Source organism: Triturus cristatus, chromosome 7 (genome assembly GCF_964204655.1).
Source record: "Triturus cristatus chromosome 7, aTriCri1.1, whole genome shotgun sequence".
Taxonomy (NCBI): domain Eukaryota; kingdom Metazoa; phylum Chordata; class Amphibia; order Caudata; family Salamandridae; genus Triturus; species Triturus cristatus.
The window spans coordinates 550,549,658-550,571,119 of NC_140590.1; the positions used below are offsets into that span (position 1 = coordinate 550,549,658).

The 21,462-nt window shown below is 44.5% G+C and overlaps 1 protein-coding gene across 1 annotated transcript in view; it reads right to left on the reverse strand.

Moving 5' to 3' along the window:
* Window positions 1-322: 322 nt before the first annotated feature.
* TSEN54 (tRNA splicing endonuclease subunit 54) overlaps window positions 323-21,462 on the reverse strand; it is a 266,301-nt gene continuing 245,161 nt past the window's right edge. The window contains exon 11 of the mRNA XM_085617000.1: window positions 323-5,953. Coding sequence (XP_085473126.1) covers window positions 5,803-5,953 — 151 coding nt within the window. The 3' untranslated portion in view covers window positions 323-5,802. The remainder of the gene's footprint in view (window positions 5,954-21,462) is intronic.

Genomic DNA, 21,462 nt, shown 5'->3' on the forward strand with positions numbered 1-21,462 from the left:
CTTTAATCTACGAATTTAAATAAGAATTTCATGATGGGGAAATATTACTATAGGGAAGTACCCTCTCCTTTCTTTCGTACGCGCGTTAACTTTCCAATAAATATTTTTTACGTCAGAACTGTCAAACTAGATTTTCCATTTGAAATGCTAAAAAAAATGGCACTGAATGAAAAGCTTGACTAAAAACGCCATCCTGGTGCAAAGCACACCGAATGAAAACTGGCCATAACATCTTCACTGGGCAATAGCTGTAGGATTACTTACAACATTACATACCAACTCCTTCAAACCTTAAGAAGGAAAAACTGTTCACAGTCAAGAGGACATCAAGAAGGTTTTATTGCTCTGTTTTTCCAAAAAGTCGTCTAAAATATTTGAATAGACAATATTAAATTTTACAAATCATTTAAAAAATAGACTTTCTTTGATTACATGTAAATAACTCAGGAACACCATTTACACATGCCCCCACCACCACACACACAGGGGGATAAAGTCAGGAGCCACAAATGTGCACACATTTAGTGACCCACAATCAGAAAAAAGCCCATCTTACGTGCCTCCTCTAACAAACATGACATAATTCAGCGAGTACAAATGTTCATTTGTTAGCTAATGGCAGGCACGTTTATATAAGTGCAAACAGTTATGCTTATAAATTTGAGATCCTGATGGACTTCTTTTCCAAGACTGTTGCACTGGTTGAAGGTCAACTAACTTTAATAAAATCTCTCAAAAACATGTCATCATGTTTGGCTCCAAAAACATACCCCAGGCGATGATCTCAAAGTTGGGTCCTGGCCCTCATTTAATTGTGTAGTAAACAATAATAATCAGAATCAGAATAGAGATAGAGATCATTAGGCATGGGTGTGGCAAAGTGCTCACACACTCCAGAGGTTAGGTATCGTTCCTGGTAAACACCACCTGTCAATCTACTTGCACTTTTTGATGGTCTCAACTTTAGGATACAGAACACTCCTAAAATGTCAGGCATACACAGCGGAGTCTATTTTTGCACTCCGCAACACCTCATGCTTAGGCACAGCAATGTTTACCGCACTTTGTTTGAAGCACATCTTTGAACCTCACACAACCCTCCCAACAAATTCTATATAGACCAAACTACATTCAAACCAGTACCAATAATGGGATTAGGAGGGTCGCTAGGGCCAAAATACAATTCAGACTGCTTCCTCAGTAGTATGAAGCACTATATAAATGCTAAAACCCAATATATTTTAAAAACTCAGTAAAATGGGGGCTTCTCCTCCTATTCCAATGGAGCTGTGGTTTTAAGGGCAACTTTCAACACTTCCTTGTATTGCTGTATGTATGTGAACCTGTATAGAGTACATCTTACAACAATAAAAGCTGTGCTCTACACAAATACAAACAAGCATTTGCAAAGCAATAGGTCTCGCATTTGCAAGAGTTTGAGCTATTGGCATTGTAAATGCCTATGCCTTTTATTGATGTGTTTTGAAAACCTGCAAGCGGTGCGTAAACACGCACTTTGTACAGATAGTCTTTGCTTACGAGAAGCAAGGCTGGCAGTAAAATTGGCGCAGTTATTGCAGCCATGCTTCTCGTAAGCAAAGGCTATAAGTACAGAGTGCATGTTTACGCTACTCTTGCAAGTTTTCAAAACATAAATAAAAGGCATTGTTATTTACAATGCGAATAGCTCAAACTCTCGCAAAAGCGAGACCTATTGCACTGCAAATGCTTTTTTTTATTGAAAAAGAAAGTTGGAATGAGATTTAATGCGCTTTTCAGGTCAAAAGCCTAAATGGAAAACAATGTACTTTAAAGGTCTGGCTAAAGAGGCTACATGTAGCATTCGTCTAAATATTGCTCTTACGCCGACATCTGCAGACTGGTCACAGTGGAATAATGCAGACCGTTTCTTTTGGCAGTTTTTGTATGGCGCGAACATGTGTGAAGGTGCTGGAGCACTTTACATGAACGCCAGTTACATTACACAAGGTCATGGTCTTTATTTGAGTCACGGAGAGATTAAGCGGCTTGCCCAGAATCAAACGATGCTGACTGAACCGACGCCAAGACTTTAAGTGAGTCCCGTTCCCCCCAGTTCCTAAGTAGGCAGTGCTACCCTAACACCACATCCTTCCCCCAAGGGAGCAGCAGCCTGCGCTTTAATCACAAGTAGATGATAGACGGATGAAGTATATTGAGGGAGGATGGTGTAGAATGAAAGGCTGAAAGTTCTAGAAGCAGTGCATCACTTGGACAGACATTTTGTTCTCTTGATGGCGTAGGTTTGATGTTGTGAAAAGAGCAAGAAGGGCCAGCCAGTAATGGAGGAGCAGATAATGGCATGTTGAGAGTTGTGCTGGAATTAAAATGTCTTTTGGATGATATGCTGCGTTGTGGAAAACATGAAGGTGTTAATTTTTCCTTCATTGTGTTCGACTTTAAGTGTCTTCGAGCTCTGCGGTGGAGACTGCAATGTTGACATTTATGCTCAAAGCCAATAGTCCCGTCAGTGGTCTAGAAATAGGACAGGTGAAGTGCAAGGCGCGTGCCTCATGGAGCTGTGCAATGTGCGCATGAAAGGAATGCAGATTTGAATCTGCATATTTCTGACTCTGCTTTATATTCAGCAGTGTTCGTTTAAATGGCAGCGTTCCAGTGCTTTAAACCCAGTAAATCAAACCATCTGCACATTGCCAAATAGCCAGGCACCACATTTGCGCAGTTCCATAAAGAACAAGTTGATCAGACATTTAAATGCAAATCAAATAAAGTAAGGCAGATGGAGTGAAACCACAACTCCCTGTAAACAAGTAACCCGTCGCACATTAGGTGTAAACCTGAAATGTATTTAGTGGTAGTCTGCAAAGTTGTCAAACTGTACTCTTGTGTGATGATGCCCGATGGACACTCACAGGCAGTGCGAGCACGGCCCAAGAACAGAAGGGGAAAAGCCACCACGGGCGCCCCCGCGCACTCACCTAAAGACACTACAGTAATAAGCCCGGGAGTTACTAGAGCCTCTTCCGCCAGAAAGCAGCTCCATATCCGGGCCAGGGAGGAGACGTGGGAGGTCGAGGGCTGCCCGCGCATGCGCTGTAACTGAATTTTTTGCGTGTTCTGCGACTGTGGCTCGTGCCCAGTGGCGGCGGCGCGTGTGGACTTCAAAAGCCGCTGTACTTTAATGAGTGCTGCATCGTGCAGCCCAGGAAGGGGGCCGCCAAAGCAGCCAAGGCAAAAAAACAAAAGCAGAAGTCCGGCGGGAGCCCACCCCGCCTTCGTGAATGCCGCATGGTTTCAGACGGGGCTCCTGTGAGCAAGACGGAGCCCCGCGTGGTGCTGCAGTGAGCTGCTGAAGACACGCGACCAGCCGGAGTCCCCACAAGAGCTGGTAAGTGGGGCATGCTGTACGTAAAGCGCGCCGCGCTTGGAGCGCATGTGTGCATTTAAAAAAAAATAAAAATTGCATGTTGTACATTTAAAGCGCGCGTGCGCATTTAAAAAAAAATTACATGAGGCTGGTGAGGACGAAAGTGAAACTGCATACTGGCTTGCGAGGGAAGGGGGACAGGAGATGTGCACGCTGCGTGGCTGTAAGCGCGTACACCAACTCAAATCCGCCGAGACCATGCGTGTGCCCATCTCCTGTCCCACTTCCGAGGCAAGTCAGCAACAATAGATCTCGCTGGCGACAGCGCTTCGCGCTGCGTTCGCCAGGCGAGACCTAAAAATGGAAACAATGCAGAAGCGATCTGCCAAATGAAAGGGGAAATCGTGAAGGATGGAGTACAAATGGGTTGGGAAGGAGGGGGGCTGGTGCAAGGAAGGCACAGAACCATTAAGTAGGCGTACACAGGCACAGTGAGAAAAGTGAGCATGAAGAGGAAATGGCAAGAGGGTGAACAATGGAAGACACTGGCCAGTGGTGTGGGGGTGAGACAAAAAGTAGCAGAAGGGAAATAAGACACTAGATGGCGAGTATGTCACGGGAAGTAAATGACCTTAAGGACTGCCAGGCGAGTGACAGCAGACACAGGGAGCAGAGTTGTCAACAGGAAAAGTGGCTGGCTGCCAGGGGCATAGGTAAGTAGTGGTGAGCAGAGTACATCTTTCGTTCCCCTGCCAAGTAAGCAGTGAGGAGGCAGCGTAGGTCCAGGGTAGAGGTTTTAAGGTGTTCAAGGGGAAAACCCTTCAGGTAGGTCCAGTAAATGAAATGCTGCACAGCAATAATGTGTTGCTTGAAGTCTAGGATTTTGTGGTATTTGCTCAAGGAGTGAAATGATGCTGCCATCTTGGTGGAGCAGAACTTCCAAGATCCGGTCTCGTTGTTGGAGGAGGTTACTCCTGAAACACTTTCCGTAGGCTTCTAAACCTCCCTACTTAATCATTTACAACCATCTCACAATGCTATAGATAGACTGGTGAAGTGGGATCATTTATCCATCTTATGAAAACCTCTTCACTGGACCTTATTCCCTTCAAGAAATACAATTAAGACGAAGTATCGCTTAAGTGTATTTGGGAGATTAGGTCTTTCTCCCCTACAAGCTGCAACCATGTGGTATAACTCAAACCACTGTCTGTAGATTTGCTAATAAGAAAATATCTGAAATACCTACATTCAGATATCTCACCGTGTAGTTTTAGTGAGCAACCACACGCTATGAAAAAAAATTGTTTATAGCAAGAATGGAAGCAGTCCTTTAGAAAATTCCTAAGAAACTGTTTGATAAGACCACTCTATCTTCATACTCAGTGGTTATGTTTCCTCTCACTGCTTATTTATCTGCAACTCACAACTGTGAGATTTGTAATGCAGCTTTTACAATCTACTCGTATTTCATGTAGGTCTGGGTCACACATCCCCCTTAGATAAGCTGAGGAAAAAAGGCCACATCCAACATTTCCAAGGAGGTTAGTGGTCCCAGGCAATCCACCAAGATCAGGGACTGGAGACAGATGGGTGGAGACCACACCACATCTATCATTACGAGGACTGGCCATTAGCGCCAATGAAATGTGTACGTATTATTGTACCAGCATGTTCCCTTGGATACTGTAGTATGTCACTAGTTTGCTGAACCTTTTTTTCCCTAAGTAGTGGCCATATAATACCTAGAAACATTTTGGGAACAGATCACTACAGTGTACTGTTTTATGACCCAAATAGTTGTGGTCTGGCATAGACAGATGCACGCCTGCATCTATCCTGTCAAGTAACATTACTCTCTCACCAACACAGAAAAAGCTAAGGACCTTCATACCCTGGGGAGTCCGGGGACACACTTTATGGAGGAATGAGACATGTGCAGGCAAATCTGGAGGAGACCAAGGATCAAACATACCCAGATAAACTGCTAGTCTCAAGCACATCTGAGGGTTCAAGAACAATCGATGATCAGAAACTCCCTCCCTGAGTTCAGAGCGCGTGCACCACACCCCCACACACACACACACTCTCCCTCTCCTGGATGCACATACGCATTTCATGAATCATGGCTGACACACGTCAAAGGGAAGACAAGAGTCACACACATCCTTTCTTACACACATTCAGGCGATGTTGGATGCCTTAATCACATATATACACATACATACGTTACAAAGACGTCAGGCCTAACATACCTTAGAGTAGTTTAGAGGGTGCACACACTCATTACAAGGAGGGAAGACCACACACCGGTCCACCCTAGATTTGTCAGTGGACAGACATGCACACACATGCGTATATATCCCATATATATGATATAATGAATCTCTCAGGACTTGTTCAAGCACGCCCCCACACCACACACAGCGATATGTTTAGGGGTATACATCAACTGGGAGATGAAAGTCTTTGAAGGAGTAAAAAGCAATGTCTCCACTGTCCACAAGTGCGAAGACGACAGGCACATCCCCGCTCCGCCGGCTGAGCTGTTTCAGTGCCCGCAGATCTGGGACCTCTTCGTCAAACCTGCAAAGGAGAAAAGGCACTTCGTGAAGAGGAGACATACATCTCAGGCAAGGCATGAGCTCAGACTAATCTGTGGCCAGGATAAACCACAGCACAATTGAATACAATGAACACTTACGCTGTGAGCACCGAGATTGCCAGACAGGCAAGACCAATGCGAGTTAGCAGAGGAACACGTTAGGGCCCTAATGCTGGGACACCAAGAGGAGCTGCAGGACGGGAACACATCGGGTACGCAGTGGATATTGGCAGCTAAGCCGTAGGCACACGTTTCTGAAAGTGGCGAGAAATTAGCTTACTGGAAACATGGCTCCTGCTCCCGCCTGTATCCCTGAACCCATTTCAGGCCAGAATAAAAGACCAGAATAGTGAAGAGAACGGGCAAACAGCCTACAGGCAGCATGCTACTGAAGGGCTCTCTGCTGTGCCAGCCATTTCCAACATGACTTACTCGTCCCTAGATCTACTCTCCCCTATTTTACAAATATATTGTGCAACAGGACGCCCCAGAGTTCACAGTAAACGCATATCAGATCAACTGAGACAAATAACGTCGCCAAACAAAATGTTTTTATTATGGCCTTCTTGGGATGTCAAATGATGGGCAATACTTCTGTTGGGACATATTTTTAAGCCGTGCATGCTTTCCTCACGGCCCCATATTGTTTATGTTCTACGCCCATTATCTGCATGAGCACTCCGTACTTCTGTTCGCATACAATTTTCTCTAGGAACGATGCTATTTCTGGTTTCAGTAGGAGATACAGAGGTATTAGGTTCATGATTCTCTATGCACTATTCTCTAGCATATAGGGTTTTGACTTCGGTTTAACTAATACACATGTTGTAAATGCACTATTTTATATGATCAAGTTTTAGAGGTGACGTGGAAGAAGGTGGTGGTGGGGCTGCCTTCCAAACGCTTATTTTGAAGGGTTCTACTTGTTTGATGAATCCCAGCTATTAACAGCTGCAAAATGGATGAAACAGTACTGCTGATTCTAAGGAATACGAGCATCTAACACTATTTTTAGGATGAGCCTAGCAGCAGCACGCATGCGCTGCTCGCTCTGCGAGGCATGCTGTATTAGGGAATGCAGTGGAAGACCCACCCCCTCTCTGCCCACATTTGTCATTGGCTTGTGTCATTGTACTTCTTAAATGCTGGCTTCTGATTAGTAAATAGGCTTGTTAGTCCCTCCGTGGCACCGCCGTGTCTCCATTTGTTACCGCCCATAACAACTGGGTCTTTTACTTGGCTTGTTACACAGACTGCGTTATAAATGGGTGAGCACTATTTTGTCTAATGACACTGGTGAGGACAATGGCAGCCGCTTTTTTTGTATGTGCATGCTGAGCGCGGTGTCAAACATCTTTCATTTCAACTTTCTTTTAGCCAGCGTTGCAGCTTGTTCCTCATTGTCGTGCCGTGCCTCCCTCCCCCGGTCGCCCGCTACGCTTTCAACATTAGTAACAACACGGACGCCATGCATAATATTTCAGCAGGCGCCTGCTTAACTCTCTGTCCTTGCCAATGCTCGTTTCACATTTCAGGCGTTCAGTAACATAATTTTTCCACATTTCAAGCATTTATCTCAACGCGGCACCCATCTTACAGCCGCCGCGCTGGTCATTAAGTTTTGTTCTCTCAGTGTAGGGGCAACCTGAACACCTATCTGGCCCCGTCCTTCGTAGCAAACTGTAGGCTATGTACAATGCTGCGTTATGCTCTTCTGCACGAGGGTTGTGCAGTGGCGTTTCAGCCAGCAGCTGATTTTTACTTCGTTCGTCTTCATGTGGTGGAATTTTTTTTTCATATTTTATTTAAAGCAGGGCAAGCCGATATGCCTTCTAAAGGGGCTAGATAGCAGCAGGATTTTATTTTTTAATAATTTTGCACCCAAGAGTATGGATGCAATTTCCCAACCAGTAAAAAAACAAGGATATTGCCTCCACTCACCCTTGATATTTGGCTTAATGGGTGTTTGGACTGTGTGGCCATTGACCCATGACATTGCAAGTCCTAAATAGTAAGAGACGTGCTCGTTTCTAGTGGTTTATTTGTAATGAAATCTCAATTTTAATGTTGGCCACATACAATGTCTAAAACGTGCAGCAGATCGATCTGGTTAAGGCAGCCTAAGGGTGTGGTTAATTAGTTTAGGTCCAGGGCAGTACAGCCTCAGCCTAAGTCTTCGATGTAATCAGTTTGACGCGGCAGTATTTAAGCCCCTTTATCAGCTTCCATCCCACCCCTTCCTTTTGTTTTTATGGGGGGGGAATCCTTAACCTTTCGTTTCACCTGTGAATGGACATTAGTAATTGTTTTGTAAAGGTGAGAAAGGAGTACACACGGAGAGGGTGGAGTGGAAGAGGCGGAAGACACCCATGGAAGCTACCCCATTGTATACCAGTGATCTGAGGGCAGGTCCTACATCAGCAGCTTTAGTTTCGGTATTGCAGGGTTTCTTAACTGGGTCTGGACAGTACCAATGTTAATATTATGAATGAAAGGGGCAGGTGCATGGAGTCTGGATGGGCGCCGTAGCTATCATTAGTGCAGCAGTTGCACCGAAGATGATTGCTGTACACGTGCACTGGCACTACAATCGTTTTTTTAAATACGCAACAAGTGGTTAACAGACCCAATTTACTTGCTCGTATTAGGGTTTTGACTCCCTCATACACCCCAGGCCTGGGTCTATGCCAGATTACAAGCATTTGTAATGCAAAAGGTCTCGCATTTGCAAGATTTAGAGCTTTTGGCATTGTAGATGACCAAGCAAAACATCCTGCATAGTAAAAGGCATTGTCATTTACAATACCAATAGGTCAAAGTTCCAAAAGTGCGAGACCTATTGCATTGCAAATGCTTGTTAGGTTGAAGCCTATCAGACAGCACAGCTGTCTGGTATGCGAACAACTTCTTGTGGCCGTTCTGAAAGTTTTCCTGGGAATGTATTTTGCTCATTGCTTACTATTAGCTTTCAAGCTCACAGTTTCTTGCTTTCTATTTGCTGATTTTATGTGCTTTAGGCTGTTCTCGAGTTTGTTGCTCCCAAGAGCATCCCCTGTTTACTGTATCCTCCAGTGTACTCGCTTTCTGTAAACAAACCTTAAAAGTGTGTTCTTATCTTCTCACATATGTTGTGCAGTGCGTTAAAAAACAGTCTTCAAATGGCAGGCTTGGTGTTTACACTCTGTTGGTATTTACTTTTCTTTCTCTGACTTCAAAGTGAGAGGATCTATGTGACGATCCTGCTGAGAAGCCATGTCCTCGAGAGGAGAGGGTGTTGGATGTTATTTTTTTGAGTACACAACAAAAACCCTAATGAATTACGCTAATAGTTATCAAAGTTACAAAAGTACATATGAAGCAAATTCTTTTTGTAATTTTGAAGTGTGGTGAAAACAACTTTTTTAATTCGATCAAAACACATCAATACAATAGGTGATGACATTGCTACACATTATCATTTGTAAAACTGTAAGTCTCTGTGAATGCAATTGTCATTTTAATTGAAAATGTGTAGTCAGTAATGGCAGTACGCTACTACCACCATGCATGCTCAACACTACACCACTCCACAAGATTCAACCTGACTCCATGACAATCCCTTCTACTACATTCTACTACAGGCCACTCCATGCCCGCCCACTCTAAGACACTCTATGACAGTCCACTTAACTCCACACCACGCCTCTATAGTGTACGCCACTCCACTCTACACTCCTCCACACCACACTACTTACCATATTCCTCTCCTGCTACCAAACTCCACCCAGTCTACCCCATTCTGATCTACTCCACCCCAGTCTACCCCATTCTGATCTACTCCACCCCAATCTACCGACACCCCAATCTACGTACACTCTACTCTAATCTACCCCGACTCTAATCTATCCTACTCCAATCTACCACAATCCACTCCACCCTAATCTACCCCACTCCACTCTAGCCAGCTTCACACCACCCCAATCTAACCTACTCCAATTTTCCCCCTCCAATCTACCCACTCTACTCCAATTTACCACAATCTACCCCACTCTAATCTATCCTACTCCAATCTACCACAATCCACTCAATCCTAGTCCACCCCACTCTATTCTAATCTCCACTCTACTCTACTCCAATCTAGCAGCTTCACTCCACTCCACACAATCTACACCACGCCACTCCAATCTACTGCACCCTAATCTGTCAGACTCCAAACTACACCAATCCACTTGCATCTATCCAACCCCACTCTACTCCAATCTACCCCACTCCAGTGTACCACAATCTGCCCCACTCCAATGTACCAAAATCAAACCCACTCATCATCAACAACTTTATTCCGGTTGCTAAAACTATAAAAGCACATGTAAAAGAAAATACATAAAACATCATAAAAGCCTATGTAAATCATTACAATATAAATTACATAAAAAGTCGGAGATCGGATTCTCAATCCATAGGCAAAATGGAACCTACACAACCAACCCATGCACCCACTGTAGGAGATCGTTTCCAATAACTTTGTTTTTTCAGAAGGAATACTGTACCGGTGCTGCAGCGACCACTGGACAATCAGCGCCTGGGTGAATAGTCACCATAAAACTAAGATAAAAATGTAGGTGCACATTACATTGAAATAGAATAACGCAATAGCGACGGGTCAAACCCATAAGCATTATTTACTCCCCACAACCCTTGATCTAAGGTGCCTTATGGAATTAAAGTAACTTGCAACGAGCATACAATACCCTTTCAGGGCATTACGCCTATCAGCAATACCAAGAAGGCGACAGAGAGGAGTGATCCAATAAACACGCTGTTTAACTTAGGCACCACCTCCTCTACCTAGCATACCATGGGGTAGTGGTAGGAGGAATTGGTTGTGCTCTTCCATGTGGCAGTGAAGGAGGGTAATGAGAGTATTCCCAACCCCAACTTGCTAAAAAAAAAAAAAAAAAAAGAGAGACCTCATAAATGGGATCACATAATTCATAAAATATTCAAAGAAGGGACCACATTCAAAAGACAAATACAAATCGGAAAGACTGCCCGCAGAGAGTGCAATCATTTTAGTCTAGAACATCATTCCAATAACGTGATTTAACAGAGTTGCAGGCACTACTTGTCATTGTAGTGGGGTGAGACCTATATTCAAACAATCCAAGCTTTGCCAACTAGCTTTTAACATTGAGTATCCACGAAATCTTGAGCGCTAAATGGTAGGCTAATATTTCTCTAAGGCACTCTCTGTGCGGAGCTAGTTTCTCAGAAGTCCATAGCCCAACCTAATATGGGCTTGAGATGGGCGATGTCTGAAATCTGTCTAATATTAAGATCAAACCTTAAGGTGAGTAATGGCGTACCATTAGATAGCCCAAACAAGGATCTGAGAAAGGATTTTTCACCTTTGTCCAATAAGACAAGGTTGCAAAATTTCCACAGGTCTGAGTCTTAGAGGGCAGCACCACATACTTGAGCCCTTCCAGAGCAGGCAAAATGGGGTATGAGGATGCTTTGTTTGCAAAATGAACAATAGACCCAGCTCTATGTTTTAGTGAATAAACCCTTTTTCCTATCTGAGTGGACCAACTGTTAGTTTGCCAAGCTTACCCCTAAGTAAATAAATTCCGACACTCTTCCTAGATTGACTCCATCTAGAGCCACGTTCCCTCTCACCTTCTTCCTATGGCTGAAGAACATGTATTTAGTTTTGGATTGGTTTAGTTCAAAGCCATAATCTAAGCAAAATTGGTTAAAATTCCCCAAGAGGGCATTCAAGCATGATGCCGTCTTAGATGGGAGAAGAGCATCGTCTGCAAAATGCAGACACAGTACATTTGACCCCACGATTTTAGGATCATCTGTCGCACAGTCCTGTAAATAGGGGATACATTTGTTGATAAATAATAAAACGAGTGTAGGGGCGAGAACGCACCCCTGCTGGCCCCCAGCACCTATTGGAATGTGCTCAGTGGTTTCCCCCAGTGTCCCATCTTACTCTGGTAAAATTGTTCGAGTACAAGTTCTTAATCAGCTGTGATAACCCAAAAGAACCCCAATTTTCCTAAGAACCTCCCGAGTTTGATCTTGAGGCCAAGGTCAAATGCTGCGCGGAGATATACGAATGCGACAAAGAGTGCCCCCTGCTCCATGTCAGCAATTTTCCATTTTATAGTCAGGAATCGGACTATATGATCCACTGTACTTGTATTGGCTATAAAGTCAGCTTGTAGAAGAGATAAACTTTACTGTATCTAATCTAATACCAAAGTTCTGTTAACAATCGCTTACTATAAATTATTGTGATGTTGTCGATCAGGCTTATGGGGCGATAATTGCCTGGGTTTTGCCTCAAACCCTTTTTTAAAATAGGTACTATTACAGCCCCTCTCCATGAGTTGGGAATAGGGGCTCCTGCTGCAATCGCATTTGACCGAATATGAATGTAAGAAGCCCAGATCTTAGGTTCTGTGCAGAACATATTTGAAGGGACTCCATCAATCCCAGGGGCTTACCGAACTTTCTGCTCTTTCAATGCTTTATATGATTTTTAAAGAGTGAAAAATACTTCTTCCTCACAATTAACATTACCAATCTGTGAAAAGACAGGGCTTGAGGCAGTTTTTATCAGCGGCGACTCTGAATAGAGGGCTTTAAAATGCTTAACCCAAACCCCCACAGCCATGTGACATTAGGATAGGCATGGTCTTTATGACCCCTATGGGTAACAAAATGCTAAAACATCCTGGCATTTTTCCCCTTGGCAGCTTACAGCAAGTCCTCCTATAACTTGACTTTCTAATGAAGCAACTAGATTTAATTTCTATGGCATAGTTCTGTATGGCTTATAGGATAAGAGGCCTCACAATGCTCTTTAGGGCTTTAATCAGGGTTGTTTTTGCCTTTCTACAATTTCAATTATACCATTCACGTAATTTAGGAATACACTTGTGGGAAACATTTTTACTAAAAGACAAAAAAAATTACATTTTAGAAATAGGGTTTCGTGCATGGCCTTATAGTGGTAAGGGGCGCAGGCCTGGGTAGTACAAGTGGTAAGTGTATTATAAACAAAGCCGTAGATTTATATTAATAGGGCCTTATACTTTGCAATTTTCACCCATGTTACAATGCGCCTGTTATTGGTCAAGGCTATTGAAGTGTGGCTGGGAGTCCTGGTGCAAGAGCTATCCTTGAGTTGTGTCCCTTTCAATTTAAGCTACAAGGGGGGGAAGTGGTCACTCTCTTGTCGATATAGGATCTCCATATCGATCACCTAGTGCCAGTTCCTAATATATATCAATATATAATCAATGTCATTTTTGTACTCTCTCCTCTTAAATGTTAGACTAGCATCAGGATCCGACTGGGAGCACCCGGTGTTTGCTCTTAGGCGATGGGTAACCATTACATTTGTTATCTGGATATTAGTGGAACTTGTCTTAAGGTTCTACTTAGGGTAAGAGTAAGGAGGAATTCCCCAACATTTGTCTTCTAACTGGATCTGCTCCAATAAGACATTATAAGGTTCGAAGCAGCAACTGAAATCACCTGTTATTACCTTGTGATAACCTATCCCATAATCTTCCAAAGTGGATTCATAATTTTCATAATTTGGGAAGGTTTGTTAAATGAAGAAGACCTATTATAAACATTCACAAAAAGGTAAGGTGTCCCCTGCTTAGTGGACAATATTAGTGCTAGGAGGTCAGGTGAATCGATGTCAATGACCCCGACTGAACACGCAAGAGATGCTTTGATCCAGATGAGAAGGCTGCCCGACGGCGTACCTCCATTGGAGGGGAGAGCTTCAACACTATAAATCATATAACCCTGCTTGTATACCTTGTCAACCACCCTGTCTCTTGAAAACAAAATATTTGAAACCCCTCAATAAAACGACCCCATTCATCATCAATCAACTTAAGTTTTTTTCCAGCTATGTTCCAACTCACAAACTGAAGGCCAGCTAACCGTGAAGGCACATATTTGTAGAAGAATAGCTACATGCGCTATTGTGTTCAAGGTTGTGGGTTGCATCCAAGAGTGGGTGGTCTGTATTAGAACAGAATCTTCCCTCTCGAGGGTGGATCATGTCAATGGTACTGGTATTATTACTAGATGGGGTGCCGATCACAGGGGATGGGGGTAGTGGCAGGGTCGGTCATGGCAGGGGGATGTAGCAGTCAATTAACTGCAGCCAGGCCGCTACCAGTGGGGGTATCCGAAGCGACAGTTGATTTTGAACCCGTGGCTCAGCCTAGTCCACTGTCAAGCAAACCCTCTTCCCAACCTTCGTGCCCCCTATCCTTGGGATCCTCAAAAGGCATCAATTTATTGCAAATATTGGTACCATTATGATGAGCAATACGCAAATCTAAAGAAATCAAACCGTTTATCAAGGCTTTAGATCCCAATTTAAGCTCAATATAGTCCCAGTCCTACACGTGTGAGAAAAAACATTTCACATTAACAATATCCGGGTGTACAATAGTGTAACAGCGCCTAATGTTCCTTATCCAATGAAGTACCTTATTCTTCAGAGACGATCTATCTTCATTTGTATCACATGGTAATTTGAGAACCTTTAGCATGAAAACAGTATGATCCACCTGTGGTTGCACGTTGATAGAAGCCCCCCAAGATTGTGTCATCTTTGAGATGGGTGGAGAGAATAGGCATAAAAGTTGTTGGGAACATGTGGGCGGATGGTAAGAAGCCTGGAGGCTGGCGTATAACCGAGGAAGTTTGTTTCAAAGGGTGTAGGAACCTTGGCAGAGTACCTTGAAGGCTGACTTGACAAAGTGGGTTGGGGCAATAAGAGGGGAAGAGTTATCCATTCAGGGGCGGGGGGTATATATGGTAATTGTTTCCGTAATCCCTCCGTCAACAACTTGCTGAGGCAGTATATGCTTGGCAAAAGAGCTTGAAATCAGGGAGTTGTTACCAATGTCCCAAGATAATTTAGCAAGAGTGCAAGTAACGTCCCGCGTTGCTAGTTTCAAATTCTTTATCTCTTCTCTCATCAATTTGAGTAACCTGAATGCCTCATCCAACGATGTCGAATCAGGAGTATCTACAGTAGCAGGGGCTGTAAGCACATGGGAATCAAGAGGAAGAGGAGAATCGAGTTGCAAATGATCAAATCTAATTGAGCATTTGACATTAGGGATAACTTGAATATGATAAGGAGCAGAGCTAGTAGTCGGAAGACATTCCAAAGATTCCACTGAGAGAAGAAGCTTGGGACCTTGAGGGTGATCCGAGGCCAGCCTTCTATTGTCAATTTTAGTTTCTTTTTGAATATTTTTGCCACCTTGGTTTGTTACCTCTTCGATTAAGTTGTCTAACTCACTGGACACGCATTTCGAGGCTCTGTTCTTAGGAAATGTATATGTATTATGATTATTTGCATGGGGGCACCAGACTCATACCCATCACAAGCTATGTGAAGCAGATAACAAAATCAGAACAAAAAATGTATTGGTAATACACGGGAACTGGAGAAAATTACAGTAACTTGCACCTTGTGTCGGCGAGATCCAACGTAATCCAAAAGCAGATCTATATATTCAACGACAAGCAATAAAGCCATATGGTGTGGCCCTGCCCTGCCTTTTATGGGCTTGGATGGGCCCGTTCTTGGCCTGGGCGCATCCAGCTCTGTGGGAAAGAGTCAGCCCTTAAATGGTGGCAATGGGCCAATAGCTGCTGGGCAAAACTGCCTCCTAGTGGGAAGATGCTGCATGGCACTCTGGGAGATGTAGTCCCCAGCAAAATCGCGTCCCACTCCACTCTAATCTACACTCACCTCCAATCTAGCCAGCTCCACTCCGCCCCAATCTGTACCACGACACTCCAATCTGTACCACGACACTCCAATCTGTACCACGACACTCCAATCTGTACCACGACACTCCAATCTGTACCACGACACTCCAATCTGTACCACTCCAATCTGTACCACGACACTCCACTCCAATCTGTACCACGACACTCCACTCCAATCTGTACCACGACACTCCACTCCAATCTGTACCACGACACTCCAATCCAATCTGTACCACGACACTCCAATCCAATCTGTATCACGACACTCCACTCCAATCTGTACCACGACACTCCACTCCAATCTACACCACGACACTCCACTCCAATCTACACCACGACACTCCAATCTACACCACGACACTCCAATCTACACCACGACACTCCAATCTACACCACGACACTCCAATCTACACCACGACACTCGACACTCCAATCTACACCACGACACTCCACTCCAATCTACACCACGACACTCCCCTCCACGACACTCCACTCCAATCTACCACACCCAAAATCTACCCTAATCTATCCCACTCCAATGCGCCACAATCTTCCCCATTCCAATGCACCAAAATCCACCCCATTCCAATGCACCACAATTTACCCCACTCCGATCCATCACAAACTATTCCACCCCACTCTTATCTACTGTACTCCAATGTACCATACTCCACTCCATTTCCAATATAGCCCACCCCAATTTACCCTACTCCACTCCAGTACAATCCAATCTACCCCACTCCACTCCAGCCTACCTTGTTTTATCCCACTCAACTCTACCCCACTCCACTCCACGGTAATCTACTCCACTCTAATCAATCTAATCTGATCAATCAACCCCACCCCCAATATACCCACTCTACTCCATCCCTCCCTATCTCACACCAATCTACCACACTCCTGTACAACCTACCCCAATCTATCCCACTCCAATGTATGCAACTCTACCCCACTCCACTCTACACCAATCTACCCCAATCCACTCTACCACACTAAAGTTGGTTCCAATCTACCCCACTCCACTTTACCCCATTCCAATCTACCCCACTCCACTCGAGTCTACCAAGTCAAACTTACCCGAGTCCAAGCTAACCCACTCCTTTCCAAACTACCCCTCTGCACTCCAATCTATCCCACTACACTCCAATCTACCTCATTCTACCTCACTCCAATCTCTCAGTCTACCTCACTCCAATCTATCTCAGTCCTACCTGAGCTTGTTTATTGGCCTGAATCTCCATGCAGTAATGCTTGGTAAAGGTCTGTGTAGATGACCAAGTGGCTGCCTTACAAATTTCCTCGATGGAGACACTGGTGATAAAAGCTAGGGTTGCTTCCTTTTGTGTTGTCGAATGAGTGCTAGGCCTTTCTTCTAGTGCAACTACAGCTGTTGCATGGCATTTCTGTATTGTTTGGACTATTCATCTTGCTACGTTTTCTTTGCTTATTGGCGTTCCCTTGGAGGCGTAGCTGAAGGAGAAAAAGAATCTATTAGTGTTTCAGATTGTCCTTGTTTTCTGGATGTAGCTCATCACTGCTCTTCAGATGCCTAGCATGTGTAGAGCTCTTTCTATTCTGGATTTTTCTGGAAAGAAAGCAAGTCGGTGAATGCTTTGATTAAGAAAATTAGGGTTTGTGTATATATCACTACCTTGTCCTTGTGGATTTGGAGGGATGGCTCTTGCACTGTGAGTGCCTGCTGTTCACTGACCAAGCACAGTGAGGTGATGGCCACCAAGAAGGCTGTTTTTAGGGTTAGAAACCGGAGCTCTATGCTGTGAATTGGTTCAAAGGGAGGTTGAATGAGCTGTGTCAGTGTAACGTTCAGATTCCACCTACGTGTAGGAGCTTAACTTGGTGGTGTTATTCTTTTTGCTCCTTTTAGGAATCTTTTGATGACAGGGGTTGGAAAGAAACCTTTGCCTATTACTTTCCCCTGGATTAAGATACAATGGCTGCTAGGTGTACCTTGAGTGGGGCAGATGATTATCCTTTGTCAAGTAGATGGGTGAGGTATTCCAACACTGTTCCATGGTGTGTCCAGTCATGAGCAGGTACCACTGTGATGTACTATTGTTTGAATGATTTCCATTTGGTAGTGTAGCGCTGCCTTGGGGGGTCTTCTGGCTTCCCATAACATTTTCATAGGGTTTCTGGCAAGAGTAGGTGGCCAAATGCAAACTCCTCAGGAGTCATGCTTCCAAGCTGAGTGTGTTTGGCTGTGCATGGAGTATATGTCCCCTCTGCATTCTTAGTATGTTTTGTGCCATTGGGAGAATCACCCTTCTGCCATGTGCCAATTCTATTACATCGGAGTACCAGGTCTGCCTAGCCCACTACGGGCAGATTAGGATTAGTGTCACTGTTGTTTATTTGTACTTCTATATCACTAGTGGTATGAGAGAAATACGTGGAAAGGCGTATGCAAATGTCTCTGACCAATTAATCGACAGGGCAGTCCCCTGTGCATGCTGGTTTGAGAATCTACCTGCAAGGTTTTGGCATTTTGTGTTCTCCTGTGTAACACAAGCAGGTCTATTGTTGCCGTCCCCCACTTGTTAAATATCATGTCCACCACTTCCTGCTTTAGCTCCCACTAGTGGAAGACGCTTGCCTGTCTCCTGGGCTTGTCTGCCTCTGAGTTCCGTATACCAGGCAGATGTATTGTGACTAGTGTGATGTGTCTCTAAATGGCGCATGTCCACATCTCCTGTGCTAGAGTGGAAAGTTCATGGGATCCTGTCCCTCCTTGCTTGTTGATGTGTTACATGGTTGTTGTGTTGTCTATTTGCACCAGCGTGGTCTGCCCCAAGGTTTGTGCCTGGAAGACTTTCAGTGCCAAAAAGGCTGTTTTGAGTTCTAATATGTTTATGTGCTTCACCGCATCATATGGGCGTCATAATCCTCTAATCTTTAACCCCTTCATGCTGTCTCCTCAGCTGAGTGTAAGATACCCATAGTGATTGTGGTTGAGGGAGTTGGTTTCTGAAAAGCTCTGCCAAGTGTGATGTTTGTAATGCTCCACCATTGTAGTTATTTGGGTACTTTTTCTGATACAAACATTAGGTCCTGTCAACTCCCCATCATATGTTACCAGTTTGTCTTTAGCCATTTTTGAAGTAGTCTCATGTGAAGCCTTGCATTTGGGATGAAGGGAATGCATGAAGCCATCATGCCTAACAGGTTTCCCGCCACCCTCACTGTTAGAGCTTGTCTCTTCTGGTAAAGGCAACTCTGATCCGTGACAGTGTTGATCCTTATCTCAGTGGAAAAGGGCCTCACTTGTTTGTAGTCTAGCCGTGCACCTAGAAAAAACTTTTCCTTCTGTGGTGTTTTTGCTGACTTTTGTTTTGTATATGGAGAACCCTAAATTGTTTGGGGGGGTTGAATTGTGATTCCTATGCTCTTCTGCCATTTCTCGAATGATCCTGCTTTTACTAACCAGTCCTCCAGGTAAGGGTACATGTGTACTCCCTTCCTCCTTAGGAGTGCAGCACTGCGGCTAGGCATTTTGTGAATACCATAGGTGCTGATTTTATACTGAATGGCAGGACTTTGAACTGGTAGTGCAATTAGTATGCTAAGAACCTCAGGAACGTCTGGTGTTTTTGGTTCATGGGGATGTGAAGGTATGCATCATTGAGATGATCTATGGTTCTCATATAGTCTCCTTTCTTCAAATGTGGTACGACCTCTTGGAGAGTGGTCATCTTCAACGTCGGTGTCTTGACGTACCTGTTTAAAGCTCTGAGATCTAGGATGGGTCTTGGGCCTTTGTCCGATTTTGGTACCAGGAACGAGAGTAAACATCCTGTCCTCCCTTCACTGCTGGGACTCACTCTATTGCCTGTTTTTGCAATAGGTCGTCATCCTCTTCTTTGAGGCAACTTTGTTCTTTGGGGTTGATTGGTCTGGTCCTTAGTTTGATATTTGGAGGCTGTTTTAACAGTTCAAAAATGTTTAGGATCCATTTGATGGAAGAACCCTTCGATCCTCCCCCCAGTGTTGTTACATGTGGGGGGATCCTCAGTGCGGAGTCACCTGCTTGAGGCTCCCACCTGTTTTTGGGTAGATCCTTTGCCCCTTGTTCTCCCTAAAATAGGCTGTTGCTGCATTCTTGAGTACTGCCATAGTGGTCCCCTCTGCTGGTGGTTGAGGGTTGTGGGTCTTCTAGTTGCTTGCAGCGTACCCCTGAAACAACCTCTGAACTGTGGCGCTCCCACCGCCTTTGCTGTCTCGTTGGCTTTCTTCATGCCCTGAAAAGCGTCATCAACTAAGTTTTGCGCTTGCTTTCTCTGTCTGGTGGAGGACCCAAGGTTGCGCATATGTTGGCTCTCCTTCAGGCTGTGGAGAATATAATGGAATCTTCCTTGACTGTGACCCTGATGTAAACTGGGTCCTGGGAGGATTGTTAATATTTTTTTCTCTTTGACTGTAGATGGCACCCTTAATGCTTCTCTCCCTTGATCAGTGATGTTTGGTAGCATGGGAAGATACTGATTCTTCCTTTCTCATGTTATTAGAATTTCCAGCAATTAAGAGAATTTACCTTGATATTCTTCCAACATGATCTCATATTTTACAGCTGCTCACTTGATGACAGCGTTGTGGGCAGCAATGTCTGGCTGGGATGGTTTTGAGGGGTACATATCAATAATTCTTTTGAGGACTCTCTCAATGTCTTGCCAACCTTCATCCGTTGAGCCTTCAATGCTGAACATTTTGGTGTCATATTGTTCTTCGTTGCCATCTGAGTAGACTCATATTTCCTCCTTGCTACCTCTGCTGGCTCATGGGGTTGCGGCGGATTCAAGTCTCTACGGTCTGGCTCGGGTTCTGTTTTATCCTTCCCCCGAGTAGGGATTCTGTATCCCTTCAGAGCCTCTTTGAATTGCTGCTTCCTCTGAAGCAGTGCCTCCATCTTGGACTTGAGTCTCTTCTTTTTTCACTCGACGTTGAGAGTCTCCTGATTAACATTGACGGTCATTGTCCTCTTTTTACACGTTGAGGTCTCCGGTTGTTGAAGTGCTTCCGTCCTGTGCTCACAATTACCTTTCGCCGTCGAGGCTGGTTTCAAGGGCTTGCCATCATAGGCGGCCTTTTGCTTGAATCGGGAGACTCTTTTTGCGTCGACTGCAGAACGTTTCCACAATGGGGTGGGCTTGGAGTGTTTCAACTCCATTGTCTTTGTTTTAGTGCCAGGACGCTGCATTGCTACCGGTCGCTCATGTCCTTTTTGTACAGGTCTTTTCAGCGTTTTCATTCTTTCTATGTCCTCGTTGACATCAGAAGACTCCCCTCGCACCAACTCAGTGGCCTCCGGACCTTCCTCATTGCTGGAGAGTTGGTGTACGGGATCTGCCCTTTGAGACTGCACTATGGCGTGGTATGCCTATCTCTGTTTTTGTCTTGATTTCAGGGTCTTTGGCAGGAACTCGGCACAGGCTCTGTAGACCCCTGCTTGATGTTCTCCTGGCAGGCAGATATTGCAGCCATCGTGACTGTCCTCCTTTGCAAACTTGCAATGTCACTTTGGGCAGAAACAGAGAGGGGTGTGTTCCATACCCATTAACATTCTCCAGCCTACGTAGTCTGTGCCCTATGCGTGTTCACTTGTGGGAAAAAAAAAACTCCAGTCTTTATCATTGTCTTCCTTTTGTGCTGGATCCAAAGTTTTTTT